The 26,511-nt window shown below is 37.9% G+C and overlaps 1 protein-coding gene across 1 annotated transcript in view; it reads left to right on the plus strand.

Moving 5' to 3' along the window:
• COL24A1 (collagen type XXIV alpha 1 chain) overlaps positions 1-26,511 on the plus strand; it is a 113,472-nt gene that overhangs the window by 34,322 nt on the left and 52,639 nt on the right. The window contains exons 13-23 of the mRNA XM_071565036.1: positions 803-856; positions 3,334-3,378; positions 6,509-6,562; positions 6,659-6,703; positions 7,084-7,137; positions 7,760-7,813; positions 9,239-9,292; positions 15,739-15,792; positions 20,168-20,221; positions 21,565-21,609; positions 25,746-25,799. Of these exons, the coding sequence (XP_071421137.1) occupies positions 803-856; positions 3,334-3,378; positions 6,509-6,562; positions 6,659-6,703; positions 7,084-7,137; positions 7,760-7,813; positions 9,239-9,292; positions 15,739-15,792; positions 20,168-20,221; positions 21,565-21,609; positions 25,746-25,799 (567 nt within the window). The remainder of the gene's footprint in view (positions 1-802; positions 857-3,333; positions 3,379-6,508; positions 6,563-6,658; positions 6,704-7,083; positions 7,138-7,759; positions 7,814-9,238; positions 9,293-15,738; positions 15,793-20,167; positions 20,222-21,564; positions 21,610-25,745; positions 25,800-26,511) is intronic.

A 26,511-nucleotide genomic window follows, 5' to 3' on the forward strand; every position in this document is an offset into this window, starting at 1 on the left:
TTATTGTGAAAATTATAGAGTGAGGATTTGTTTGAATTTTAAATTAGTTTAGCATACAATATGGTTTTAAGAAAATACTTCACATTAGAAGTATGTGTCTTCAATTTCTTTCCATTTTATGATCATAATAAAAAATTTCTCTAGTTCTGCAGTGTTTTTAATGCATTGTCTGTCCTGTTAGTATGATGCATTTTGCTTTTACGTACACATTAAGGAGATTGTTTGTACATAGTTTTCTTCTGTCTGTGATTAGTTAAAACCAGTTGTCAAAGTGTCAGAACAGCCCTTGGAAATTTTACCAAGAATTTATTAATCAAGTCTGTTGAAACTGTAAAAACAGTTCAGGTTCTGTTTTATATTAAAATTATGAATAGTCATCATTTGTATGCTTTATAGGATTTTTAAATGTTAATACTGATTTAATAAAGCACTTGTTGCACAGAGTAGCATTACTGTATTGCTTCCAATTTTAGGCTTTTTCTGACTGTTCATTTTGCTTTCGTTTTTTACTTACTAAGTTCCTTTTGTAACTCTTGCTACACTGGGTTTGTGCTGTATCATTTGTGACCTGCATCTGTGAACCTGTCTGGCTGGAAAACTGTCCCATTGCATCCATTTCCATTTTGATGCCTCATTTGTGAGTTAAAAAAATACATATACATGTGGGTAATGGCAGTTCTGCCTCTTCCAATACTTACCAAGGATAGGCAGTACAACTGAAAGACTATGCTTTTTAGAAGAGGGTCATAGATTAATCTGTATCTTGGGTAATGAAGAACAGCTATTTTCTCTTCTGCTTTAGGGTTTTCCAGGTGACTTTGGAAACAGAGGCCCTCCTGGTCCAGATGGAAGTCCTGTAAGTATTGAATTCTGTGTTGATTAACATGATAAAATTTGTAACACTCAATTCCCCTCCTAAACAGAAAGGAGACTTTTGTCACAAAAGAAATGTCTTGAAGTCTACAGGAAAATGCTGGACTGTTAAATTTTCCATGGAAATTGCTAGGAAAATACTATAGTGAGTATAAAAAAGAGCAACAAAAGATTCAGAAAGCTGCTGAAAGAATTCAGTTTCCACTAGTACATGTGTTGACTACCTTGAGAATCAGATCCCTTACTGCCCTCATTGCATTACTAATGAATGTTTTGAGTTCAAAAATTCTTGCATAGGATTTGAGTGTGTTGTTTATTTAAACCGTTATTCTAAGATCACCTTAACAAAATAGGATTCTGCCAACGTGTAAACCCCAAGCTTCTGTGTGCTTATGCTGTTGATAGTTGATTTCATCCTTTGAACTGTTACTGAAAACAATTATGCTAGTATGTCATTTAGTGCATTATAATCAGTATGATAACAGCTTTGTCCTTGCCAGTGCATGCAGGCTGAAGTGCTCTTGTAGTGTGGAATTCAAACTGTGACAGTCATGTCATTTTACGGGTTACCCTCAAAGGAGCTCTGCTATCTTGCTGTGTTTGTTGGGAAACTGGCTGCAGACTCCAAACTCGGGTTTCCTCTGGTGTCAGAAACCAATGAAATGCTTTGGGCAAGGCAAGGAAACAGCAATAAGCACTTGGCAAAATTGCAGCTGATTTAAATCATCTTGCATTGTTGGACGTTCCTTTGGAAACTATCAGTTTTCATCTAAAGATTTTTCTGATATGGACCAGAGTCAGCAATTGGGCAGAGATTGTCTCTGTTGTGAAGACCTGCCCTGACACCCACCTTAGAGACTTGTTTTAGAAAAGCTGATGTGAATTTTGTGTTGGGTTATCAACGTTTGGTGTCAACATTCTGGAAAAAAGGAAAAAAATTTTGTTGCAATTCTGGTCCCTGAGGCAAAGTTTCCCTTGTTGGAATGTCAGGTGATGTCAGTATAGTGCTTTTCATCTTGAAAACCCCCTGAGGGCTTGTGAGTGTCACCAGCTGCTTTGCAAAGATTAAAATGTTAGTTCTTCCTTCCCCTCCTGGTACTCCCAAGTCTCCTCCATTCCTGATAAAGCAGATATTGTCTTTCCACCAGATCTGCAGAACAGTACTTTAATAGAAACAAGCTCAGAAAGCCTGGATCTGAAATTACAGACTTGCACTTTACAAAGAAGCCTGTTTTAGTGCAAACATTTGCAAACAAGTTCCATCTAATCTGCCAAGACAGCTGCTGATCTTTCTGCCTTCTTAGACAGGCAGTAACCCCTCTCCCCTCCTCCCCCAAAACTCACCCTGCAGGGCTTGTTCAGGCAAGGGGCCAGAGCTGCAGCTGCGGGGGGCTGCAGTGCTAATGGGATCTGCACAGAGCCTGTTCATGAGCTGGCAGTGTAGAGCAGGGGCTGCCTGGGAGGCCTGTGGCAGCAGGAACTTCAAGGGAAGACATTTCTTCCCATGTGCTGACTTGACACTAATGACACTTGTCTCCATGCCTAATTTCTTCTGCTTAGCTGACTGATGCCATCCTTCATTTCCACAACACCCTCCCAGTTCTCTGAGAATGTCAGTCTGCCTTGGAGGGTGTTGCTGGGGTATTCAGCTCTACCTCTGGTTAGTTTGGAGCAGGTTGGAGAAGGTGTGTAGGCACCAGGGGACGGAGAAGAGCATGGAAGTGTCCTCTGGGGCATGTCCAAGTCATGCCCAGCTGGACACCTTCAGAATGGGCTTAGATCTGCTTGCATAAAACTTCCCCTTCCCTGTGGGTGCCAGCAGGCTGTGGTGAACCCTCTGTGTGACATTGAGTAGCAGGTCCCAGATGCTGGGACACCCTACATGAAGCATGAGGAACTGGAGGGCTCCAATACCTGGTTCATGTAGGGTAGAGAGACTTAGTAAGTTTTCTGCAGTATTTTAACCTCTTCTGAGTTAAACTTGAGTGTGACAGAGGCAGTAGAAGAGTACTGTTGAATCTGTAACTTCTTTGTAAAGTACAAATACTGTAGTTTGTATCAAGAATAAATTTTTCATGAAGACAATGTAAATTTTGTGGAGATCTTCCTATGAACCGAGCTGGTGTTCTATTTATCTTTCAAAGCAATCTTAATAAATTTGTTTTTCACCCTCAAAAAAATTATTTTTCTTCCTTCCACTTTAAATATTGTGGTAAAAAAAAATCTCATATTTCTGCATTAAAAGCAGGAATGATTTCATATGCACATATTTGGAGATGGAATGGCACCATCCAGGGATTTTAATAAGCCTGTTCCTCTGTACAGTGATAGTGTCCCTCTTTGGGAACTCTCTAAAAATCCCAAATGATTTGATTTGTAGGGAATTTTTGTTAATCTTATCACTGGGTTTTCTTTTCAAACGGTAATATTCAGATAATCTAAAACTAATTTTCTTTGAAGGGAATTGTTGGTGGTGTTGGTCCTTCTGGATTTCCAGGACTAAGAGTGAGTACATTTTTTTCCTTACTTGGATGTGGTTTCATTGGAATTTTTGTCTTGTGTATTTGTGAAATAGTAAAAATTACTATGAAAATCCAAAGATTTAAACAGATTCTGTTTTAGGTAGCCATGATTTTATTTAGTCACTCTACCAAACTGCTGTCACACTGCCAGTATGGAGTACTTCTATACTTGGTGTAGATACACTTGGGGTCTTGGGTTGAGCTGGCAAAATGCCAACTGCCCAACACAGTCAGTCTCCCTCACCCACTGCTGAGAAAAGGGAGGAAAAAAACCTCCAAGATTTAAACTAGTTATGTATATTGGTACAGAAAAGAGAAAATTAAAAGAAAACTACAATATAACACACACCTACACACATTAGATGTAACAACAGTCTCCTGCCTCCCACTGAAAACAGATCCCATCACTCCAGATCCATAAAGCACCCAAAGAGACACCCAGCAAGGCAAAAGAGAGAGAATAACAATAGATTGTTTACTTTCCTGAACTCAAACAAAATGCAAAGTAGCAGTGGGCAGCAGCCAAGGTCCACTGCAGCAAGGCAGTGGCTGCCTGTCTTGCCTCTCCCTCAACCATAATGGAGCTGCAAGAATACCTCCTGCTCTACTGTATTTGTAGTTTGCGTCATCTGGTATGAAATATTGCCTTGGTTGCTTCAGTCAGGTGACTCCTGTCTCTCCGAATTTATGTGGCACTATCAGGCCTACTAAAACCAAGGCCTCTCAAAAGGCCTGACTAAAACTACCACAGTATGCTTATTTCTGATGCACTGTGTCTGTTCCTTTTATCTGAAATAACTAAGTTTGCTAGTTTACAGCACTAAAGCCAGTGTAGTAGTTTCAAGAAGTGCAGGAGTCTCAAATACTTTAATAACCACAGCCCTCATTCGTTCCTGAATATGGCAAACAAATTTTTTCTTTTTTTTTTAATATTTGTAGAACAAGGTTGTAGTGCTCAGTGTGGAGTTACATGCTGCAGTTGTATCAACACAGTTGTGCCAGAGAAGCTCTGGGACATCAGTGAGTCCTATGGGACTCATCCTGTGTTGTCCTACTCCCTTGTTTTTGAAGTAATTCATGTATTTACTCACAGAGAACCTCTATTCAGTTCTTGACATTGTCTCAGTCATTCCTGGCTATGCAACCATGTTCATAATGTGGGAGAAATAGCATGTTTACATTTGAATTAAGAAAGCCATGATTGTCTCCAGTGTTTGCTTTGTGGGTTTCTTTTGATATCTGCAGATCTGGAACATTCTTGATAAGTTTGTTACTTTATACTGGTGGCCATCTGACTTTTCCTTTGAAGTACAGCAGTTGAGTTCAATTATTATTAACTTTTTAATTATATGTTTACAACAGAAAATATTCCTGTAAGTCATCCCTTGCTGCCTGATTTGGGATTGTTATGGCATTGCCATAGTGAAAACAAAAGCTTGGTCAAGAAACCTCTTGACCAAGCCTTCAAGCCTTCATCCTGCAAACATCACTTACTGTGTTCTTTCTTGTCAGTTGACATTTTCCAGCCAATTGTAGCACTCATGCTACAAGAGGTTACACTCTTGAGAATTGGCTTAGAATTAGTTTGCTTTTCCTTCCTATGTGACTGTCTTTGAAACTTAATGTCAGACTTTGATCATTGTAATAATGTGTCTAGGTTTTTTAAAAAGCCTACTATGTATCAGTTCTGAAAAGGTATTGTTACTGATTATTGTGACTACAACTTAGCAGTTTTTGCCCAGCTAGAATGCATGAACATAAATGTTTGTGGGGTCAAAGCTCCATTTGCCTTCTTGCTGATTTGCAGTCATTTACAGAGAGATTCAAGGTCAATATTTTTTTGTGAAACAGAGAAATAATTTTCAATCATGAGTCCAAAGCTTTTCCCATTTGCACATAGATGAAATATAACCATAATAAGAGCTATTTCTTGAGGAAAAAAAAAAATCAATGGCATATTTAGATTTTGAACTGCAAGCATGAAATCAGCAATTTTTTTGTGTCACAGTTCCATATGAGTGGCCAACCTTCTCTTGGTCATACATGGGACTCTTTCCCACAGTTCCAGCAGCATCATATTGGTTATTCTGGTTTCCTTTCCCAGTCAGATAATTGGAAGAGTTGTGCTTTGTTCCAGAGTTTCATTAGGAGGGACCATTTTGCTCTTTAAACTGTTGCAGAATTTCACTGAGGCCGGGGGGGAGTTTCAGGTGAACCCACCATCTCCAGGTACAGCTTGGGTGGTGCAGCCTGTTCCTTGAGCACCCCCGCCCTGCAAATGGGTTTGTGCTCCCTGGCTTCAGTTCACATGGCTCTTATTCAGACTACAGTCCACCATGTTTGCTTTAAAATGCTTAGTCAATGATAACAAATTATAATATTGCAAGATGTAATGTTGAACATGAGATTAAATACATTTTTCTGACAGAAACCAGGAGCATTATTTCAAGTAGCTTGTCCAGCCCACCTGTGTGCAGTGTCAAGAGCTAGTTGTATTTTTGTCTTTGTTCATGTGAACAAAGGCAAAATGAGAATATAAATTGCAGAAGAGAGATGCAGTAAGGGCTTTGAAGGTACAAGAACACAGGAAAAGTTAGCGTGCCCATCATAATGCAGGCTTAATTTTGCACATTTGGTATTTTGGAAGTCACATCTCTTACATCTTTTTTGTTTGTTTCTTTGCTTGTTTTTTTTAACTTGTTGAATTCACTGATAGATGAGAAATTCCAGTAAAAAAAACCATAAAAGGCCATTTTTATGGCCCTACTCATCATAAAATAATTTGCTGAAGCCAAATTCAATACCTACAGAGAAGTGTTGGCATGTAACCTGAAGGACAGCAGGAATGGCCACTGAATGTGCTGCTGCAGTACAAAAAAAGATTCCTTATTGTGTACTGTGGTCTCCTCTTGAATATACAATGTACAGGAGAATTGGGAACTGTAAAGCTGGAGGACTTATGATATGGATAACTCTTTTCACGAAGTAATTAGCCAGAAAAAGACTCTGGTTTCTCTCTGTGGTGCAGAAAAATTCCACATTCTGTTAGCAGTCTTTAAGTTATTCCAATTTATCAAATGTTTAATGCAGTCACCTTTCTTGTTGTTTGATAGGGAGGCGTTGGGCCAGCAGGACCGAGTGGACCATCAGGAATTCCAGGGCCCATGGTATGGTATTAAATGATCCCACAGCCAGCTGAGCTGCCTGTGCTGCCTTCCGAATTAAATTTCCACATGAGATTTATGTCGTCTTTATTTCAACAGGGTTTCCCAGGGAGTGTGGGACAGCCTGGAATGAAAGGTGATAAGGTGATTTAAATATTTTCATTATCTTAGAGATACATAGTTCTTTCAGACTCCCTCCATTAAATTTTAAGCATAATGTATTTGGCAAAGCCTTCCCTTTTCCCTTTTGGTTTCTTCTCTCTCCTGACTTTTACTTTTTAAAATTACTTCATGTCATGATCTGATATTTTATTTCTGTGCAGAACACTGAGTGCTGGATGTAACAATATCCAGGTCTACAGGATTTCCTGGAGGGGGTGTTTCAGTGCAACATCTTGCATTGTCAAAGATCAATGTTAGATTAATTTAATACTTAGTAATTAAAATTTCTCATTCTCTGAATCTGAAAACCACCTCATTTTCAGCCACACACATATGTCTGTATAAAATTACATGTTGTTTAGGGTGAACATGGCCTTGCAGGAGAGCCAGGAGACCAGGGGTACCCAGGAGATAAGGTAAGCTATAATTGTATTGTTTTACGGAATTATCCAGTTTCAACGACTTCATTGGCCTGAGTCTCTTAAAATGCAACAGGTTAGTTGCATAAGAGTAGAATACAGTAGAAAAGTTACTGGATATCACTGAATTAACACATTTTAAGGAAATGCTGTGCTAATTAAAACTTAGTTATGGAATGTGAGAACAAAGAAAAAAAGTAAATGGCACAGGCAGAATTCTGGCAGCTGTGTTTAGAGATGCATCAAACAAGAATAGAATTACAGTATGATCTGAATCTTACTAAAAAATGATTGTAAAAGATATTTTTCCCTTAAACCTTGAGGTTCATCTGCAGCTCACCTGGGCCTAGTGTGGTTAGCACAGCACATGGTTTGGCATGCTCCTTCGTGTCATGAAAGTGAGATAAAAAAGGATCTCCTTTCCTGTTTGGCTAGTACATCAGAAGTCACTGAAATAGCACATCCTGTGAGAACTTTTTTGATCCAAGTTGAATATTAGAAGACAATTCTCAACCTACCAAATTATTCTGAAGCCTGTTTCAGGTGGCAAAATATAGCAATCTATTGCTTCAAACAACAATTCATTTTCATGTGCATTTAATAGCTTTCTTTTTTTCAGGGTGCTCTGGGTTTACCAGGACCTCCAGGGATCAGAGGAAAACCAGGACCCCCAGTAAGTTTGCACATCAAATTTTGCTCTCAATATAACACTGTATGTTGTTATATTTGATACTTTTATGTGGTTGTTACACTCATACTACATGTAATCCTCTAGAAGTGACCTAATTCAAAATACACTAAGACTGACATCTAAGATGTTTTTATTTCTAGTGACTGCTGTTAGTAAGTGAGTCAGAGCTTAGGAAGTGAGACTTTATTACAGAGATACCATGTGTCGAATTTTAATAGAGGAGTGCTTAGGATATTAGGTATTCTGTGACAGTCACTTTGAGAGGGAATAGGCATGTTGGTAATACTTGAATCAAATCCACTGAGAGCTTTGGGAACTGCCAAGATGACCATTTGGACTAGCTGGATTTGGAGAGAGTGTTTGAAATATCATTAATAATGGCCAGTCATTTCTTCCAGGGATGGGAGTAGTCATGAATTCCAGTATTTATTGATTTGTAGCAACTTTAAAGATGTCTGTGGAGTGCAGCTGCTTCTGCTGGGTTTGTGAATGTTGAGGTAGAACAGGCATGCAGCACAGGTTACCTGGCTTTTAGCAGTAATACCTATCTCTCTTCAATATATGACTAAAAGCTGCCAATACTCAGTCCAGTGTCAATTTTCTTATGTGCAATCAAGCCACTTCCTGATAATCCTACTTAAACCTCAGGAATGTCATAGACCCTTACACTCAATAAAAAACCCTTTTTTTTTTTGTCTAAACAGTTGTGTATTTTAAGTGGAAACTGAATGTGACCAACTTTGTGACTTTTCTAATTAATCTATGAGATGTTAGTCCTGGAAGCAATACAATTTAAACTTTGTAGGATGAATTTACAATAAAACAGTTTGTTAAAAATTAAAAAATATTTCCCAGATCAGACCTTAATTTTGCTCCATCTAATTATGGCAGCAGAAAACTTGTAAAAGTGTAGAAGAACAGATATAACTTAGAGAAATATTTTGGCACATTTTTAGATGTGTAAATATCTGTGTTTCATGGAGTCATTATAGCATGTGGATAGGACCCAATTTTACTGTTATTATTCACAAAACTACCATTGGATGATTAGATGCTTAAAATATATAGGCAAGTATGTAAATCAATATCTTGGTTACTTCTTTAGCTTTTAAATAAGATGTAGTTTTTATTGTGACAACAGCTATGTGTTTCAAGGGTTTTTTATATGACTATACCGTCCCAAAACTCACAATTTTCTTTGTATAAAACTAGTTTGATTTTTTTTTTGTTGTGACTTCAAAGAGATATGAAGAACTGATCTTAATTGAATCCAAAGAGAGGCAATTATAAAATTTCCTATTTAGTGAAAAAGGCATATCAAAGCTTGTGTTGGCTTTCTTGTTAAAATGTTTTAAAAATCTTCATAATAAGCTTCATCAAAAATCTTAATTGTTTGGATTTTTTAAGGGGAAAATTGGAGATCCTGGATCCCGTGGACCATTGGGTCCTCAAGGACCTGAGGTAAGAAATTGCTTGATAGAGGTAAGCTGAATGTCATTTATACCATGGGCTTTAAGGAAAGATTCTGTGGTCTGTACTGGAAAGACATGTATATATGCACATGTATTTGGTGGAGAGATGAAAACACAAATTGCAATTTGTTCTTTTTAACACCTGCAAGGAATGTTTTTTTGGATTTGTTGTTTTGATGGGTTTTTTGTTTGTTTGGGGTTTTTTGTTTATTATTTTATTTTTTTAATATATCTGGAATATATGTTAGAAATTATCTTTTTTCCTGGCTTTACATATTTGAGCAGATCTCCTCAAACCAAGGCTCTGTATTCTTGCTTTTCTTATTGAGAAGAGCCCTCACTGAGAGAAACTCTGGTAAATGCATTGTAGCAACACAAGATGGTCTTTTCAGAATAAGCCTATTTGTTTTAGTGTATGGGTATCCAGAGGTCACAAAGCCTGTGCATGCTGTGCACAGTCCACAGCTGCCTCCCTCCATGGCTCAGGATTTGAGATTTTGTGAGCCTCTTCATTATTAGCAAAGGAGGTCCTTGCATCATCTCTTTTCTTTACAGGTTCCAGCAAGGGATGCCTGTGACTGGTTAATAGCAAATTGTTGGTCTAGAAGTCCTGCTGCCCCTGATACCTATGCTGGCAGTCCTTATTCCAACACAGACATATTCCTTTGTGTCTGAGGGAAAGATCATTGCTCTGGGCTAGTACCCTCAGGGCAGTTATGGTTGGGAATCTTTCTGTCTGAACAGCTCAGCATGTCCTTTTGCTCAGTAGTGCAGACTTACTTCATCATCACAAGGCAAATAAAGTGCATTATGCTAGATAACTAAAACTTGAGTGTCCAGGTTTTGATGGTTTGGTTTGGGGAGGGGAGGTGGTGTCTGTTTGAGTAATTGGCTGCGAAATGTCAGGTTTAAAACCACAAAGCAATGTTTCTTTTAACTTGAATCACACAAGACACATCTGAATAAAGTAGAAGTTTTGCCACCTTTTACTTCATAAAAGCATGGTCACCATATGGCAAAATAGCAGAAACAGAATAACAGCATACTAGGATTTTCAACAAAATGAAAATACTAGAAGTTATATAATAAAAATAATTCCAAATAAGCAGCTTAAAACTGAAGATTGTATCTTGCTCTCACTGTTACTTTGTCTTATGAAAATAAACTAGTTGTTGTTGCCAGAAGCTATTTAAACACAACTGAATATATGAAGTGTGAGCAAATAGTGTGGATTTTTCTACAAGAAAAGCCTGCTATCATGTAGTTGATTGTGTCTTTTCTTCCAAAACCACTTAGCTAGCTGGTCAGACAGGGCTGTTTTCCTTGCTCCTATTTATTATCTGAGTGGTCTTGTCAGACTTTGTGTGACCCCATGTAGAAAACAGACATTACATCCTATGCTACATGTTCCCTTGATGTTCCTGGAAATAGAAGAATGTGATGAATTGGTGTATTGCAAGGAGACTACTTTGGATTTGGTATGGACGTGGCAATCCATACCATATGCCTTCTAGGAAAAAATTTATTTGAAGGAAAAAAAAGGCTATGTTGAGATTTGTTGAGTGTTGCTATTAGTAGGGAGAACAAGGCTGTGCCTGCCTATCAGCAGAACCTGTCAGATCCTACTTCCAACTGTTTCTCTCCACTCTTGTCCAACACAAAACAGTGGGATTTATAAATGTGCCCTGTCCTCATGGTCAAGCTTGTTTTAGGTACTTGTGAAATAAGAAACTGGGGATCCTTTGGTCTTTCCAATTACAACTCTGAGTATTTAGATTCCAGTGGAGGGAATAAGCACTTGTATCCCTGATTCTTCCAGGGTAAACTGCTGTAAATCTGGCTCTACAGCAGCTGAAGTCTACTTATCTCTGCACACAACAGTGAGGAACAGGGCTGGCTGACTTCAGTCATCCTCACAGGTTTTTGTTGTTTTAAGTGAAGGTCAGCAGTGAACTGCTGCTTAATTCTTTCCTTTGCAGCATAAGTCACCAGATTGGAGTTAAAATAGGCCACCCACCCATAGCCAGGGTCCATTTGAGAACTGCAGTGCTGGTGGGCAGGAGGGAGCAGAGGGAGGGACAGAGGTTTGTGCTCTCTCTCTGGGCAGCTGTACCAGGGTTGGCTGCCAAGGGCATTTTTTTTTCAGTGCAGAAGTCTTGCAGAGTTGAGCCAAGTTCTCTGCTGGGTATGTTGCTGCAGAGCCAGGCTCTGTCGCGTGCCTGAGTGCGTGCTGCTCACAAACCACTGGATATATTCAGTGAGTGCTTTATGGAGCATGTTCTTCATCAGTTTACACGTTTTGCTGCTTTGTCATGCATCTGAAAATGAACCACCAAAATATGAACTTTCTATGGAGCTTTATTTTATTGGTATGACAACTGGAAAGTGCTGATCTGGCTGTTTTCACAGTGCCTGTGTTTACTGTGTACATTTAAGCATGTAATGCTTATTGTTAATGAGTGAAATTACACAAGTTTTTAACAGGCTTCCACTGGTATTCAGAATATTTTATAGTTAAATTTTGCTCTAGTAATTACATTGAATTATCCCCCCAAAATAAGGGTGATAGTCTTCTTCAGATGTGTCTTCAGATGTGCTCTGGGTGTTATAAATAGGTTTCATCTGGAGCAGAGAGAGCATTAGTCATTGTCCTCAACAGAAGTTTTTTCATCTGTGCAGTATTTTGATCTCAAGTTGTGAGCTTATTCCTTCAGGGAAGGAATACATGGGATTCAGATGTTTCATGCTCGAGGCAGTAGCATTACAAAAAAAAAAGGGATACATTCAAATAACAGCAAACAGTCCAAAAGGCAGGTATTCTGTATGGGAGTCGCTGGCTGCTTTGAGTTGTTATTTTAACAAAAACCTTTATTTTTAATGCATGTTTTATCTTACCGCAAGACTTTTGAGTTTGTGCAAAAAATGCCATGAGTGCAGTGATAACATAGACTTCTGTTCCAATTTTGCATCAAATATGTTACATGCAGATAACTTGAAGGAAATGTAGAAATAAAGACCATAGTTGCATTAATTGCATTTTCTGGCGTACATCTGAAGAGCTGTTCTTATTGAAGAATTGATTATACTTCCTGCTGACCTTTGCATAGAATCTTTAGCTGATCCTTTCCCAAAGTTACTTCATATAAGTACATATTTTGATGTTTTTTTTTTTTCAATAAGTATGTACTAATTTTGCAGGAATATTCCATTTATCTTCACTTCTTAAATAATGTCAAACCATGCTTGTTCATATGACCCTCCTGTGGTTTATGTTTCCTCAGCGCGATTATCTCTGAGGAACTGACATGCCCTACCATAGTAACAACCTGATCATCTCTGCATTTTGCTGCTAAATACACATTATATAGATAAATAAGAGCAATAAATATGTTAATTTTATATTTAAATCTTCAGTACAAAAAGGAACACTTTCATAGCAAGGTTAAAGCACATTTGTGTTGAGATAGCTGGTACTTCGGATTTTTCTGATGTCACTTCTATTTTGATTAAACAGAGTGAGTTCTAAAGTGCTTTGCAGGCAAAAGGCCATGTCTGCAGCAACATTTCGATAATAATTTGTATCCTATGAGCTGCCAGACTTCTGATTGACAGGAAGTTAAGAATCTACACTTTGCATTTTCTGAGCAGAAGTCATAGTATTGAGTGATGTTTTGTTTTGAATAGCCTCTTCTGTAAACTAAGTTGCAGCTGAAAACTATACATTAATCTCCAGCATTTCACTTTTGGAAGAATAATGAATTTTTAATCTAGAGTAGCTTCACTGGGAGCTGACTGCTGAATAACTCTGGGCAAATGTAGATAGTGATAAGTGTATATCACTTCACTGCTGGGAACATGAATGGCAAGTGCTATTGCTGAGGTGTTTTAAGAACTCCTTTCTGGTTCATTTTTTCTGGAATTGTCTTAGTACACTTATTTTGTGGATTACTACTGTGAGAACATCTTGGAAACAGTGTTCTAATACTGTCATAGCATCTACATTTTCTCCATGACTCAAGGAAAAAAGTCTTAATCCTGCATCACAGAACTGATAATGATGAGGATTTTAAAATTTTAAATGCATTGCTAGTGTTGATGCCCTCAAACCAGTAGCCCTCTTGCACCCTGACTTTATCTGACATGGAAAGGCTTCCAAATACGATTATTGTTCTAATTGTGAATAGTACTTGTCAACACTTACACCTCATGGTTCTTACTGAATTCTTTCTAGCAAAATTTACACAAATAAATAAATAAAGTAGATACATTCCCTTATGAAAGCATAAGAGTCAGAGTCTTTGTAAATTAACATTTTTCTTGACAGATTGTTCTCTCATGGCAATAACCATTCCAGAAAAGTTGTCTCTGTGTTAGCATTTTGCACTTTTTCACACATTAGAGGCTTAGACAAACAAAACAATCCAACCCTTGCTCACTATTTACTGTCTGTAAATAAGCAAATTTAAAATTAAGAAAGGAGGAGTTAGAAACTTCTAAATAATTGACCTAACACTTCAGTGTGTTCCAGTAAAATACAGTGGCCAGGATTTGAAAAAAAACCCCACCACCTCCTGTTATGAACTATATAGAAACACAGGGTGATGCAAGTGAGTGTTTTAGGTATCAGTGCTTGGGTATATGAAAATAATATGCTCTGTGCCACCTAGAGTTGTTTTGAACTGGCTGCACAGCTCTACTAGTAATTGCTGCTTTATGGCAAAACAAACTGCAACCACTGTGACATTTTGTGAAATATTGAGTGTTAGAGTTGTTCCACTTACTCTGAGAAGTCAGAACATTTTTACTCTTTAGTTGTTTGCTTTTAATACTCATTAGCATTCAAGTGCTAAACCTGATTGTTTACATAATTCTAGTTCATATTTTGTTTTATACATTTATTTTTTTATTTAATGTATAAAAATTACTAAAAATATTTGCATCCCATCTAAATCCCTACTTTTAAGTCTCTCTGCATCCTATAAGGCCAGATTATAGAAAGCAAACAGAGTGGTAGTTGAGGATAAGATAGTATTTCATTTCACATTTCTTGCTCAATTGTGATTTATCTTTACCATTCTAGTAAGTTTTTGCTGATGAATGTCAGCTAATTTTGAATAATCAGTAGAAATTTTTATTACTTGTATTTGAAGCTCAGCTGTTCTTGAAGAAGAGAGTATGGTTAACTATTATCGACCTAATGAGGCAAATTTTTTTAGTACCTCTTTCCTACTTATTAGGCTGCATTAGCATGGAAGGCTGCCAGAGAGAATTTCAACTGGAAGTTCTCTATCAGATATTCTTTAACATGTGTGATGCTTTCATTTCGTATGTATGCAAAGAGTGGTATTTGTGAGTTTCAGTCTGTAATTATTTTCTTTTAAGGAAGAAGGAAACGTTTTTCCTGGTGTTAGACCATGTTGTGGATAGATGTGGTAATAAATATTTTGCTCAGAGGAAGTGGTAGTCTTGTTATTTTCAGATAGTCAAGACTTAATGAAATTTAAAGTTTATTAAAAAACCAAAATCAAATACTATCTTAGCAGGTGACTGAGGGAGCCCTGTGGTAACTGAAGGGTCTTTTATCAATGCTTTATTTTATTCTGCAAATACAAAGATGAGGTATCTTCTCTGGATACCTTATGAAAGTCAACTCACTACTATATTGCATAAGGGTTAAGCTGCACCATTTTTTTTCCTTAAAATGCACTCTTTCCATACAAAGCAATCCAGTTGTAGCACTGAATTCTTCTGACATAGAGGCATCACCCTGGTGTCCCTCTCAAAGCCTACTGGCAAGATGTTTTACAGTTATAATTTTAGTTGATTGATTTTCTGTGCATATTTATTTTTCTTTACCCACACCTTGACCTATACCACACACTGTTTCACAAGGGCATGTTGTGAGTAATGCTGCATGCTGGTCACCTTCAGTCACTGCCAGTGAGACCCAGATTATCACCTGCTGATTTGTAGGCAAAAGGCTTCCTACCCTTCTCTTAATCTTGCAGTGATCTCATCTTGAAAGTGTGGCCATGGATTAAAGGGCTTCAGCTGTTCTCTAAACTTTTTTGAAAGAACAGTTGAATTCATAAGTGCTGGACCTGGTGCTGGCAGCTTGGCAGTGGTTTTTGTGCATCCAAACCAGTCCAGTGGTTTAATTTTAAACATTGCTTAGTGGATAAAAAGTCTTATGCTAAAAGAAATTAAATCCATCCTGACATCTGCTAAATTAAGTTTAACAAAACCTGCCTAAAATCTGTCACCTATCCAAGTCCTTTCAAGGAAACTTAATTGATTTTGATGTTTTCGGGATGGTAGAACAAATTTATTTCTTGTTTCTGTGATTCAGGTTTGTTAAATGAATTCACAGAATCAAAACAAGTACATTGGAAACATTCCTCCTCTGCAAATAATTTCTCTGTGTGATTTCTTTAGGGTTTTCCAGGAGATATTGGTGTACCTGGATTAAATGGCCCTGAAGGTCCTAAGGTAAGATTACATGAAAACTTACGCAAAATAACAGTTACAGTGTAAATCTCTGAGGAACAGGCTCTGAGAGGTGAACCCTGGCATTGTAAGAAGGTATTCTTAGTGCCAGAAAATAGGTACTTTGCCTCAGGTTTTTATATGAGGAAGTTATTCGAATGTTTATTGCTGTCCACACAGTTAGAAGAGTAATTACTGTGTTAGGTGGAACAGTAATGGCAAGAGGAGTGTGAGAAAATGCTTTGGAGTAGAAAGTAGCATGTGTTTCACCTGTGCTTAAATAAAACACATGCTAAATGCACGTAGGTCTTTGTACAGCTCAGGTCCTACCTGAGTAATACAAATTGCTTTTAACTATTTTTGAAACAAGTAGCAGCTGAAGATAGGGAAAATGGGTAAAAGTCACATGCTGGAATAAGTTATGGCTACAATAGATGAATACAATATTATGGATATAATAATAGATATAAAAATTCCTGTATCAGAATAATTTAGCTCCTGCTCTTTAGTAGACCAATATTTTAGACCCAGCTGAAGCAATAATTATATATGTATAATTATACATGTATAGAGTTTTAATGAAGCTTTGGATAAAAACATATATGGGAAACTTTTGTTTAAAATAGAAACAGGAGACACTAATACAGACAGTGCAAGTGAGTCAGACTTTAACACAGAGGAAGATGGTTGAATAATATCTAAAGATTGACTACTTGGTATTGAAAGGCTAGTACCGATGAAGGTTCTCACTTACAGCCTTGGGACTATTCTTAGGTTATATTTTCTGTGACAAATAGTTACAAATATGATAGAATAAAGTTTTATATGAAACAAAGCTGAGGACCTTTGGATGATCTAAAAGCCCTGCACTTTATACTAAGTTATTCCACTTCTGTTATTTCAGACTGATCCATGCAAGGACTAAAACAATAAACCCTACTGTAAACTTAGACCAAAGATATTGCCAGATTTTTCTGAAATTAAAGCACAAAAAGGCAGTTAGAAATTAAGTGAAATTCTAGAACACATGAGGCAAGATATCTCATTAATGCCACTGCACAATGCATGAGAATGCTTTATCTAGCTAGTACAGTTCTGGCATTTGTATTCCAGAAGGACTCAATCAAGTGAGACTAGGTGCAGAAAAGGATACTTGCATGACTGTATTCTGAGAGGCAGTTTCTTCTTTGTACCAAAATGAAGGGGGTGTTTTGATCTTTAAGTGAACCAGAGGGCAGAAATCAGTGAGAAAAAAGAACTGTGCAAGGCTAACAATATAATTTGTCCAAGAACAAAACATAAAGGTTGTCCATAAATAAACAGACATGGAAATTGCAATATTTTCTATCAACAGAGTTGGGAAACTTTGTGACAGACGGCTAAAGAAAGCATAGGATGGGGAGCAGTAAATAGTTTAAAGATAGGGGCTTATTTGTTCCTGGAAGATTTTAACAATACCTCCATTCCAAAGGGGATCATCCTGGAGAAGATCTCAAATAATCCAGTTGCTAGAGCCATAGCCAATATTTTCTGCATTTTTGGTATTTCAGCTGTGTCAAGAGCCTTGTACCAAAATAGCTCAGATACGAATCTGCTAGCAAGGCTGAGAACTAGTTATCTGATGAGGCAAACTGAGAAGTTAAAATATATTTCGGGAGACAGGTGTGGGTCTTTTCTTTAGTTCTGATTTATTGCTTTGCAAGCTTTTTTATATGTCTGTATTTTTAACATCAGCAGCCTTATATGAATGAGTTTGTCTGACCATTACAGTGGCAGTTGCTTCTGTGTTCCTGAGTTTACCAGAGCACTTAAATAAAACACTGTTTAGGGTCTAGGGGAAATAGCAGAAGAGAGATACAGCAGTTCCTGAACTGCAGTTCAGTTTGAATCATCCAGGGTGATGCATGAATGATTTGACTGAGATCTAATCCCTGCTGCCCAGTTTCTTCACTGAGACTGTGTTACTGCACGTTATATCCAAAGTGGTTTTGTTAGAATTGGTTAATACATACCTTACCAATTTGTTGTCTCCTCAGAGTCCTTACATAAAGGTGCTAAAAGGTAGCTTCCAAAATTTAGGATTCTGTGCTCCGTTGATACAGACATTACACAGCTGAACAAAATCCAGTGCTCTCCAGCACATTTGGTTTTAGAGGCAAAAAGCATAGACAGCCTGCCCTAATCACAAAGAATTGATGAGCTCACATCTGAAAAGAAAGATTACCAAACTGGAAAAACACTTATATTGCTCCCAGTACTGAGGCAGAAGGGCTGCATAACTTTGGAAGTGTTTGACTTTTGGGATTCCCAGCTGTCTTGAGTTGATTGCAGTTCTAAAAAATTTCCTCTAGCTTTTATTTTTAGAGAACTGTTCTCACTGTGCTGCTATTTTCCTCATGTTTTTGTTTATGCTTCCTCAGAAGCAATTCCCATTTTAAAAGCCAAGAAAACAGGATAAGCTTTATTTTTTAGTGGTTGGTGTGGGATAAGTTCAGCCTCTTGGTGGGAAGTTTAAGCTGTTTCTTAATACCAGTAGAAGTTCTGGATTGTAAATTTTCCCTAAATTAGTGCAGTAATCAGCATATCTGACCTTTCTAAATCAATGTTCAAAGGATTTATTATGTAATTTGGTCTACAGAACACTACTCAAATTAGAAACAGTATTTTAGGTGTTTGATCTTGATCCACCACTTAATAAAAAAATAAAACAAACCAACAACATGCATTTTTTTTTAAAGAAAAGGAATAAGAATGTTTTTAAGAAGGTCTGAAATAACTTAGTTTGTTTCCTATGTTATTCCTGCAAGTATTTATGCTCTCTAATTGAGAAAAGTGAGAGGAAAAGATGGTCAGAATATGCTGACCACCACTGTAGTTTTTCCAGCATTGTGTTGTGCCATGGAAGTAGTTGAGAGCTTCCTTCCTCCGTTCACCTATGATTGTCTAACACATTTAATAGCAGTGGCTATTAGGAGTTTCACCTCTTCTGAAAGGGATGGTCAGCTGGGAGTATATGTATGTGAATTACAGGATAACCCATTTGCTGACTCCCTTGGTTTTTTCCAGACACTTTTGCATATGTGTAATGTCTACCTTCATTTTCTGTTTGTTGCCTGAAACCTCGAAGAGGGGATGGCAATTTGATTTAATCTTAATATTCACTTTACAGTCTGGGACTTTTTTCTGGATCCAGTTAAGAGCAGTGGAAGGGCATGCACAGTAGCAGTGTTGCTGCCATTTCCACTGTGCCGAAGGCTGTATCTCCTAACGGGCTTTGCTGTTAGAGTAAAACAACAGTTCTGTCAATGAAAACATTTCATGACTAACTATATTATAATGTTACTTATGTAGTGCTACTGAAAGCACTCCTGTCGTTCTGTGGTGGTATGTCAAACAGCAGCCCAACCCTGTCCTTCCTGCTCTGATGAGTTCTTTGAGGAAAATCAGTGCCTTGAGTTGGTCTGTTCCATTTTTCTCTTCCATTTTACTTTGAATGATGAGTAAATGGTTACTGGACCAATGTCTGCACCTTCTGTCTAGACTTCAGTTTCATTAGTATGCAATTAATAAGGCTTACACTTGGAACTTTCCCACCATTGCTTTCTTCAGAGGCTGATCATATTTCTCCTAAAGAGCACTTTCTTTGTTCTTGTTGTTTTATCTGATACTGTTAAGCTTAACTTTCCCAGAATGTTAATAATATGGTTATATAAATTTTGTTGTTGTTGTTCTATGCCAGGTCAAGTGCTTTTCTTAATTATTAGCATTGTAATTGGTATGCCCAAAGTTTTTGACATACAAAGTAACTTTAAAAAAGTTTTGAAAATGTTGGTGTGAGCAGTCATGAAAACTCCTGAGTTGGCAGAGGATAAGGTGCTTTATCTCTGGGAAACTGATTATAATCCTAAAAGAAAGGTAAGGGCTGAAAATCACACATAGTTTTGGACAAGCTAGTGGTTAAAATTCACTTTGTAGTTTCTTTCCATTGCAATATTGTCATCACATGTTATTCTAAAGACTGCCTAAATCAAAGATCTGTACATTGATGATGCTTTAATCTAAATATGATGGTCTGTTGTAACTCTTTAAAAAGAGAGGAATTGTTCTTTTGTGAGTTCAAATGTTTTCTTACTTCCTTCTCACAACATCAAAGCAAAAGTCCTTCAGCTAAATGTATGTGGTAGAAATTTTCCAGCAGATATTAAAAGCCTTCTGCATCTTCTCATGACATTCTAAGGGAAATTCTGTGAAGAGTGGTAAGAAATGAAGCTGCCTTCTTCAGGTTTTCATTTTTGTCCAGACTTGTAAGAGGAGAGAAACCAGACCAACGTGACTGTCTATTGATGCAAGTTCTCCTTGTATGTGTTTGGATGTTTAGGGAGCTCTGGGTGACCGAGGGCCTCCAGGACCACAAGGCCCCAAAGGAGTTGAGGTAAGAACAAAAATCTATCCATCAAGATACTATGTTTCAAAGAAAGGGTTGTGAGGGCTAAGAGACAACAATGGTTTGGTGTGTATGGTGTTGTCATGCAAAAAATGAAGTTTCTTTTGCATTTGGCAGGTGTTCCAAAGAGATTTTAGGAGCCTTACAGAACTGCACATCCATTGTGTGGTTTATTTTAGTTATTTCAGTGGAATCTCAAATAATATATGTCCCATTTTTGATGTGATTCTTTTAGTTAAACTGGGGAGATAGGAGGTGGTGGGTAGGAAGGAGATAGAAATTATATATCAGTGTAACTACAGTGCCTTAGGTACACTTAAGTTACTAGGGGTCTAACTGTTTACTTAAGAGGGATTAAAGCAGTTCTTTGTTTTATAGATTCACTGAGTATTCTTAATTCATCATCATAAAAATAAAAGCTTATGTCTCATTGGCTAAAAATAACTAACATTAGAAATTCTTTAATTGGTGATGCTGGGGAAAGGCCTCTTGACTTCTAAATAGCTGAGTTAGCTGAGCTATGGGCTTCCATGACAGGTATTGAGGGAGTAAAAGCTAAGAGTGGAAAATTATCTATTTAGTTAGAAGTGAGGAAACAGGTAGGATTTCTTAATTCCTGTCTCTAATCACTTGTAATTGAAAAGGCTGTGTATCACTTCCTTCAAAACTTGGAGAGAATCTCCCATATTGACGAGAAACAGTGGACCACAAAATGATCTCAGCATGACAAGCTGGCACAGCATTGATACTAATTCAGACTTCAACTGAGTAATGGGTGAACCCGTTAAGAGTTAACACTTCAGTTTCACATGGTTCTTATCTATATCAGTGCACTGCACAGCAACAGTGCCTCATTTCTTCTCTTACACACCTGACAGGCCTGACCCCAGCCTTCTTCCATCCCTCAGAAAAGATAGGGGTTAAGCCTTGGCAAAATGCCATAGCAACAGAGGAGAGAAAAGCAGGAATGTTCCTACTGCTTTTCTAGGCGTTAAGTGTCAAATGTTGCCAGAATTGAGTAGCTGCAGGGCAAACAGAGCTTGACCCATCTTTGCTGAGTCTCTACCTGCTCAAAATTGTGAAAATATTGCTATCATGGTAGGTATACCAACAGTTGCACAACCTTTCTCGTTGCATCTACATAGGTCATGGCTTTCTGCCTAATGAATTTGTCTGTTTTGTAGTGTTTCTATCACACTTGGACTCATACAGACACATAGGAAGTAAATTTAAGATGATATAATAAATATGAAAAGTTATGTCCACAGTTTCTTTTTTTAAAAACTAGACATCCTAGATCATTCCCTAAAAGAAATCCTGATTTCTTTTAGGGAGAAGTAGGACCAGCTGGACCTATTGGAGGAGTTGGCCCAAAAGTGAGTATTTTTGTTAGGACAGGCTGTTTTTCAGTAGAAGGACTGCTTTAAAATGTAGATTTACTGTGAGAAGTGACTGTGATAAAATGGCATCTCCTGAATAAACATGTGTCTTTCCTCAGCACATGCTCAAAGCAGAACTGTGAGGAGAAATGGTTTTCCATACAAAAAATTATGGCCGTGGTGCATAAAATAATTTTTTTGAAAAGAAAGAAGTAAATAACAAACTACTTATGGTGTTCCTCTGAGACAGATGAAACCACCATGCACTTTCTAGGGACTGAACTGGCTGATATATTAAAATATTTAAACTGGGGGAGAATCCACCTGACTCAGAGGGAGAAATAAAAAGGCGATACCATCTAAGAAATCTACCAGAAACCTGGTAAATAGTTATTGGAAAAAGTACAGCTGGAATATCACAATGCTGTTTATGGTGACATGTTAAAAGACAGAAGTTTACTATCCAATTTCTTTGTTATTTATAAAATTATACTAGTGTCTAAGAGTATTTTAGTGACCTTGAAACTTGTTTTTGTCAATAGTCTAACTGAAAATGAATACCAGCCTGCACTAGGGATTACAGGAGTGTCACTAAGGTCATTGACTGCAATTTTATCTTCTGCCTTTACTTGATTTGCTTATGTGTGGTAATCACTGGCTTGGTGTTTGTTTTGGATGACTTGCCATTTCTTGCATGAACTTGAGAAAGTCTTTTCCACTGTTTCCTGCTTTTAGAGTGGCTGCATCCTTATGTCATTTTCCTATTTGTTAGCTAGTCAAAGCTGGGGATTTGCTTAATGTTAAAAATAATGTTAAAACATTTATTTGCCACATACATTAGGTATTAAACAAACAAGCTGCAACCAAAACAAACAAGAAAAAACCCAAACAAAAACTGTCCCACATAAGTCTCCTTGTTTTTCAGCTGAGGAAAACATGCAAAAAATTAAACCATTTCAAACCATGCTGTAACTTAGTTCAATATTCAGTTTCATCTGTCTGAGCTTCTGCTGAGAGCCTCATGGAGAATTTTGTTTTGGCTGCATCATGCTTTGAGTCTCCTCCTTGGGCAGGGCTTCATGGCTGGACAGCAACCCCATGTTGTGCTGTGGCAGTTGCAAAAGATGTTGTAGTGGGTGACTCGTGGCCAGTGAGACACCTACGTCCTCATCCTCTACGTCACTGGGCATGCACAGGCACCATCAGCTGGTGTCAAAGTGACCCAAGAGGAAAACTTTCTGTGTAACCTAGCAAACCAAAATGTTTTAATCTATTTTGGGTCACTTTGACCTAAATTATTTTGATTTTTATTTCTCCCAATGGGAGATGCACACAGAGCGTTGGCATGTCTTATGGCTCTCTGATTTCTTTCTCTCATAGCAAATTGTTAAAAGAAGAGTATGTGGATCTGAGGTGGGCCCCAGGGTTACTGTCTCCAGACATTTTTTAGTTAGCTTGCTGGCTAACATCCCCTCCTGAAATGAGAGGCAGGGGAAAAGGGAATTGGGCTTGATGGGCAGCCCTGCCTGTTTTATCTCCTCATCCAGGGGCCCATCTGCTCTTGCCTGAATTCTGCAACTTCTGCTGGCTCCAGCTGTTTCACAGCTCCAGGCCAGCTTGTTTCCACTGCTGCTCTGAACTCTGTTCCCATCTCTACTTGTCCTTCCTGCTTCACTCCCGCATGTAACAGACAATTTGTGATTACAATGGAGAGAGAGTCAGAATCGTGACGTTGTTAAATCTGGCACAGTTTAGCAGGGCTAGTCAATAAGCTGCTGAACACATCTTTCCTCTTAAATTATGGTTGCTTGATTGCAATTTGATATTAATTTGATTTACATAGGATTTGTTTCCAGTTTCCATGAAAGGAGTTTTAAAAAGTGAATGCTACCTCTGAAAGTAAGCGCTATCAGCACTGTGTTGTTGCTGCACTAATTAAATAGCTGTGGCAGCAGAGAAGGTCTCTGAGAGGGACCTGAAGAAGTGGTCTGGCCATGGCCCAAGGCACCATCAGCTCTCAGCTATGTCTTTAGCTGACAGATGTGTTTAACTTGTGTTTTGCAGCCTCCAGGAGTGGGGATTCTTCATTCTCCTCATCAATCTGCTTCAGTCATTTGCCTGTTTTATAGACTTTTTTCCTAATGTCTCGCTGTTCTATTGAAAGTCTTGCCTGTGCCTTTCTCACAACAACCTTGCTTCCTGCCCTGTAGACAATATCTATGGGCATGGTTAATAGGTTAGCCCTCTTTTCAGCCACTGTTACCTTGACTTTCATGGGGTTTGTCTAAACTAGGTAAAGTACCCTTGTAGGTGATGTACTGTGCACTTTTCATTATTCTTATGAAGCAGTAATGGAGCAGGTTTCTAGTGCTTCTGGAATCCTCATCTCCTTCTACTGTGCAGTTTTCAGGTCAAAGTATTAGTCCCCAGTTCAGGATTAGGCATGTACCAAGCAGGCAGCCATAAATTTTCACCTTACTTTTCTCTCTTTCCATTCCCCTGCCCTTATGTCTAACATTTGCTTTGAAAAACATGCAAGAGACAAAAAAACCCTGCAACCCACCTGAGCAATGCTGCCATCAAAATAGACCATTCTCTGCAATGGATGATGAACAGAAGGTGAATATGAGCCTGCACACTGGTTCTCAGGTCCCAGGGTAAAAAGCATTCCCATGTGTCTGAAACAACTGGAGTCAAATTTGAGGATGCTCCTCTGTTTCCCCACGGTATACATCAGTTCCACAGAGCTCAGTCTCTTTGAACTTTGGAAGAGGTCTTTGAACTGAATCTCATCACATGAGATTTGAGATTTCATTCCTTCCTTCCCATACATTGTATTCCAAAATCAAATACTTAAATTCTCTTAAACTAATCCTTTTACATTAAAAAAAACAAAGCAAAATGCAAAACCAAACCACCAAAACCCCCCAAAACAGAAAAATAAACCAAAACCAAACCAACAAAAAAAAGCTGGTATTTTAGTATTTGTTTATTTGCCCTGTGAAAACACAGTAGATGTCATATTAAAGAGGTGGCTGTGTTTATTCAGTTTCCTTGCAATTACCTCTCTCTCAAAGACTATCCAAATATTAACACTGTAGCTGTCAATGTAGCTCAGCTCAGCCAGTGCAAGCATTGGTGCATTTTATTAGGTTGTTTCTGGATCTTCATTGCTAGAGCAGAAAATGCCTTTAAAAGAGTAGAGATCATTTTAAACCAGAACCTGAGTCAGATCCAGTCTGTTGGACCTTTACTTCTGGACTAGGGCCTTTTCCTCAGAGCTGATGGGGAAAGCTTGTCTAGACAGGGCTGTGCTGTCCAGATAACCAAAGGGTGAGGCTGTGCTTTATGTTGTACAGAAAGTAAAATACACCTGGAGAGAAAATAACCTCCTAAATGGGAGACATAATTACATTCCAATCATGTAATTGAAAATTAAGGGGAAAGCATTCTAGTTCATATGCCTTTGTGGGTCTGTATGAGTGACAAAAGAGGGAGGGATGCATTTTATAAAATGCTTCAAAGGTCTTGTCACTTTGTGGCCTGCTGCTCTGATTGATGTTGCTGTATTTCTTCCAGCTGACAACATGTTATTAACAGAGCATTATAGAGACAAGATCAGCAGCAAAATGTTAGTGTAGAGAGATGAGGCTTAAAATCATCATCAATTTTTCTGAATAAAGAGGAAAGGATGTTTGAGCTGTTTTTGTCTGGTTGAGGAAGGTTGTGATACCAGTCCCTAAAGTCTAAATGTCAAATTCTGTTACTGTGAATCTCTATGCTGCTGGAATCAACAGGACAAAATATGGCTTTGCCTTTTTGTTCTGTCTTTCTGTAATGTTTTTCAAAGTGAAATTGAGATGTGCTTCCATCTTGGTCTGTGACAGTTTTTCCTCAGTATTGACTGCTGTAAGACTCAACACAGATTCTGCTTATTGTTCTAGTATTTGATGGAATATTCTACAGTGTGCTTTCAGATGCAGATTTATAAATACATTTTCCTCAAACTTTGGTATTAAATATTACTAAAATGGAAATTTTAATGCACATATTTTGATAAATACAAAAACTGGAGTGTAATTATCTTTTTAAAATAAAATATTTACAGCAGTTTATTCTAATCCTTATTTTAGGGAAAGGCAGGACAGAAAGGTTCTATAGGTGATCCTGGACCAGAAGGTTTAAAGGTAAGTGGTGGTTTTATGTATGCAATAGAATATATTTGGAGGATCAACTGTGTACAGTTATACACTGCCACATAGGGGAATGCCAATGAAAGGATGTGAGTACATGTGTTTCCATAATATAAATGTGCATCATACTGGTGATTCTGTGTCCTTGCAAGATCCCAATTTGTAAAAGAAGGAAATTATGCAGCACTAGGAGACAGATGTGGGAACAAAGGCTGCACCTGCTAAAATGAAATGCAGCTGCCTGGGGATGTGAGGGTGCTCCGGGCAGCTCCTACACTGGCAGGATGTGGGGGGGTGTGAGTGGGGATGAGAAGAAGTGCTGCAGTTTGAAAGAGGAGCTTGTGGCAGCAGAATTTCTCAGTGCTGAGCCTCAATCTGTGTAAACAGTATGCAAATTGTCGTTCATCCCTTATTAAATGAGTGAGATTATAGCTATAGCCAGGTAATTAACAGTGCATACACACCCAGCTTCCACTTGTAAAATACACAGAAAAATATTCTAGTTATGTAATGTGACTTGCAGAGTTATTAAGGAGAACAGAATTAATTTAATACTTAATGATAGTTTCAAGATTTTTGGAGGAGAAGATTAAAATGTCATTCAGACCTCAATTTTCCTAATGTTTCATAACAAAATTGCAATTACCAATACTGTGCAAAGGCAACATTTACCTTTGAAGCAGTTGTGAATAGTGAAGGTAATGAA

This window comes from Pithys albifrons, chromosome 10, assembly GCF_047495875.1.
Source record: "Pithys albifrons albifrons isolate INPA30051 chromosome 10, PitAlb_v1, whole genome shotgun sequence".
NCBI classification, from domain to species: Eukaryota; Metazoa; Chordata; class Aves; order Passeriformes; family Thamnophilidae; genus Pithys; species Pithys albifrons.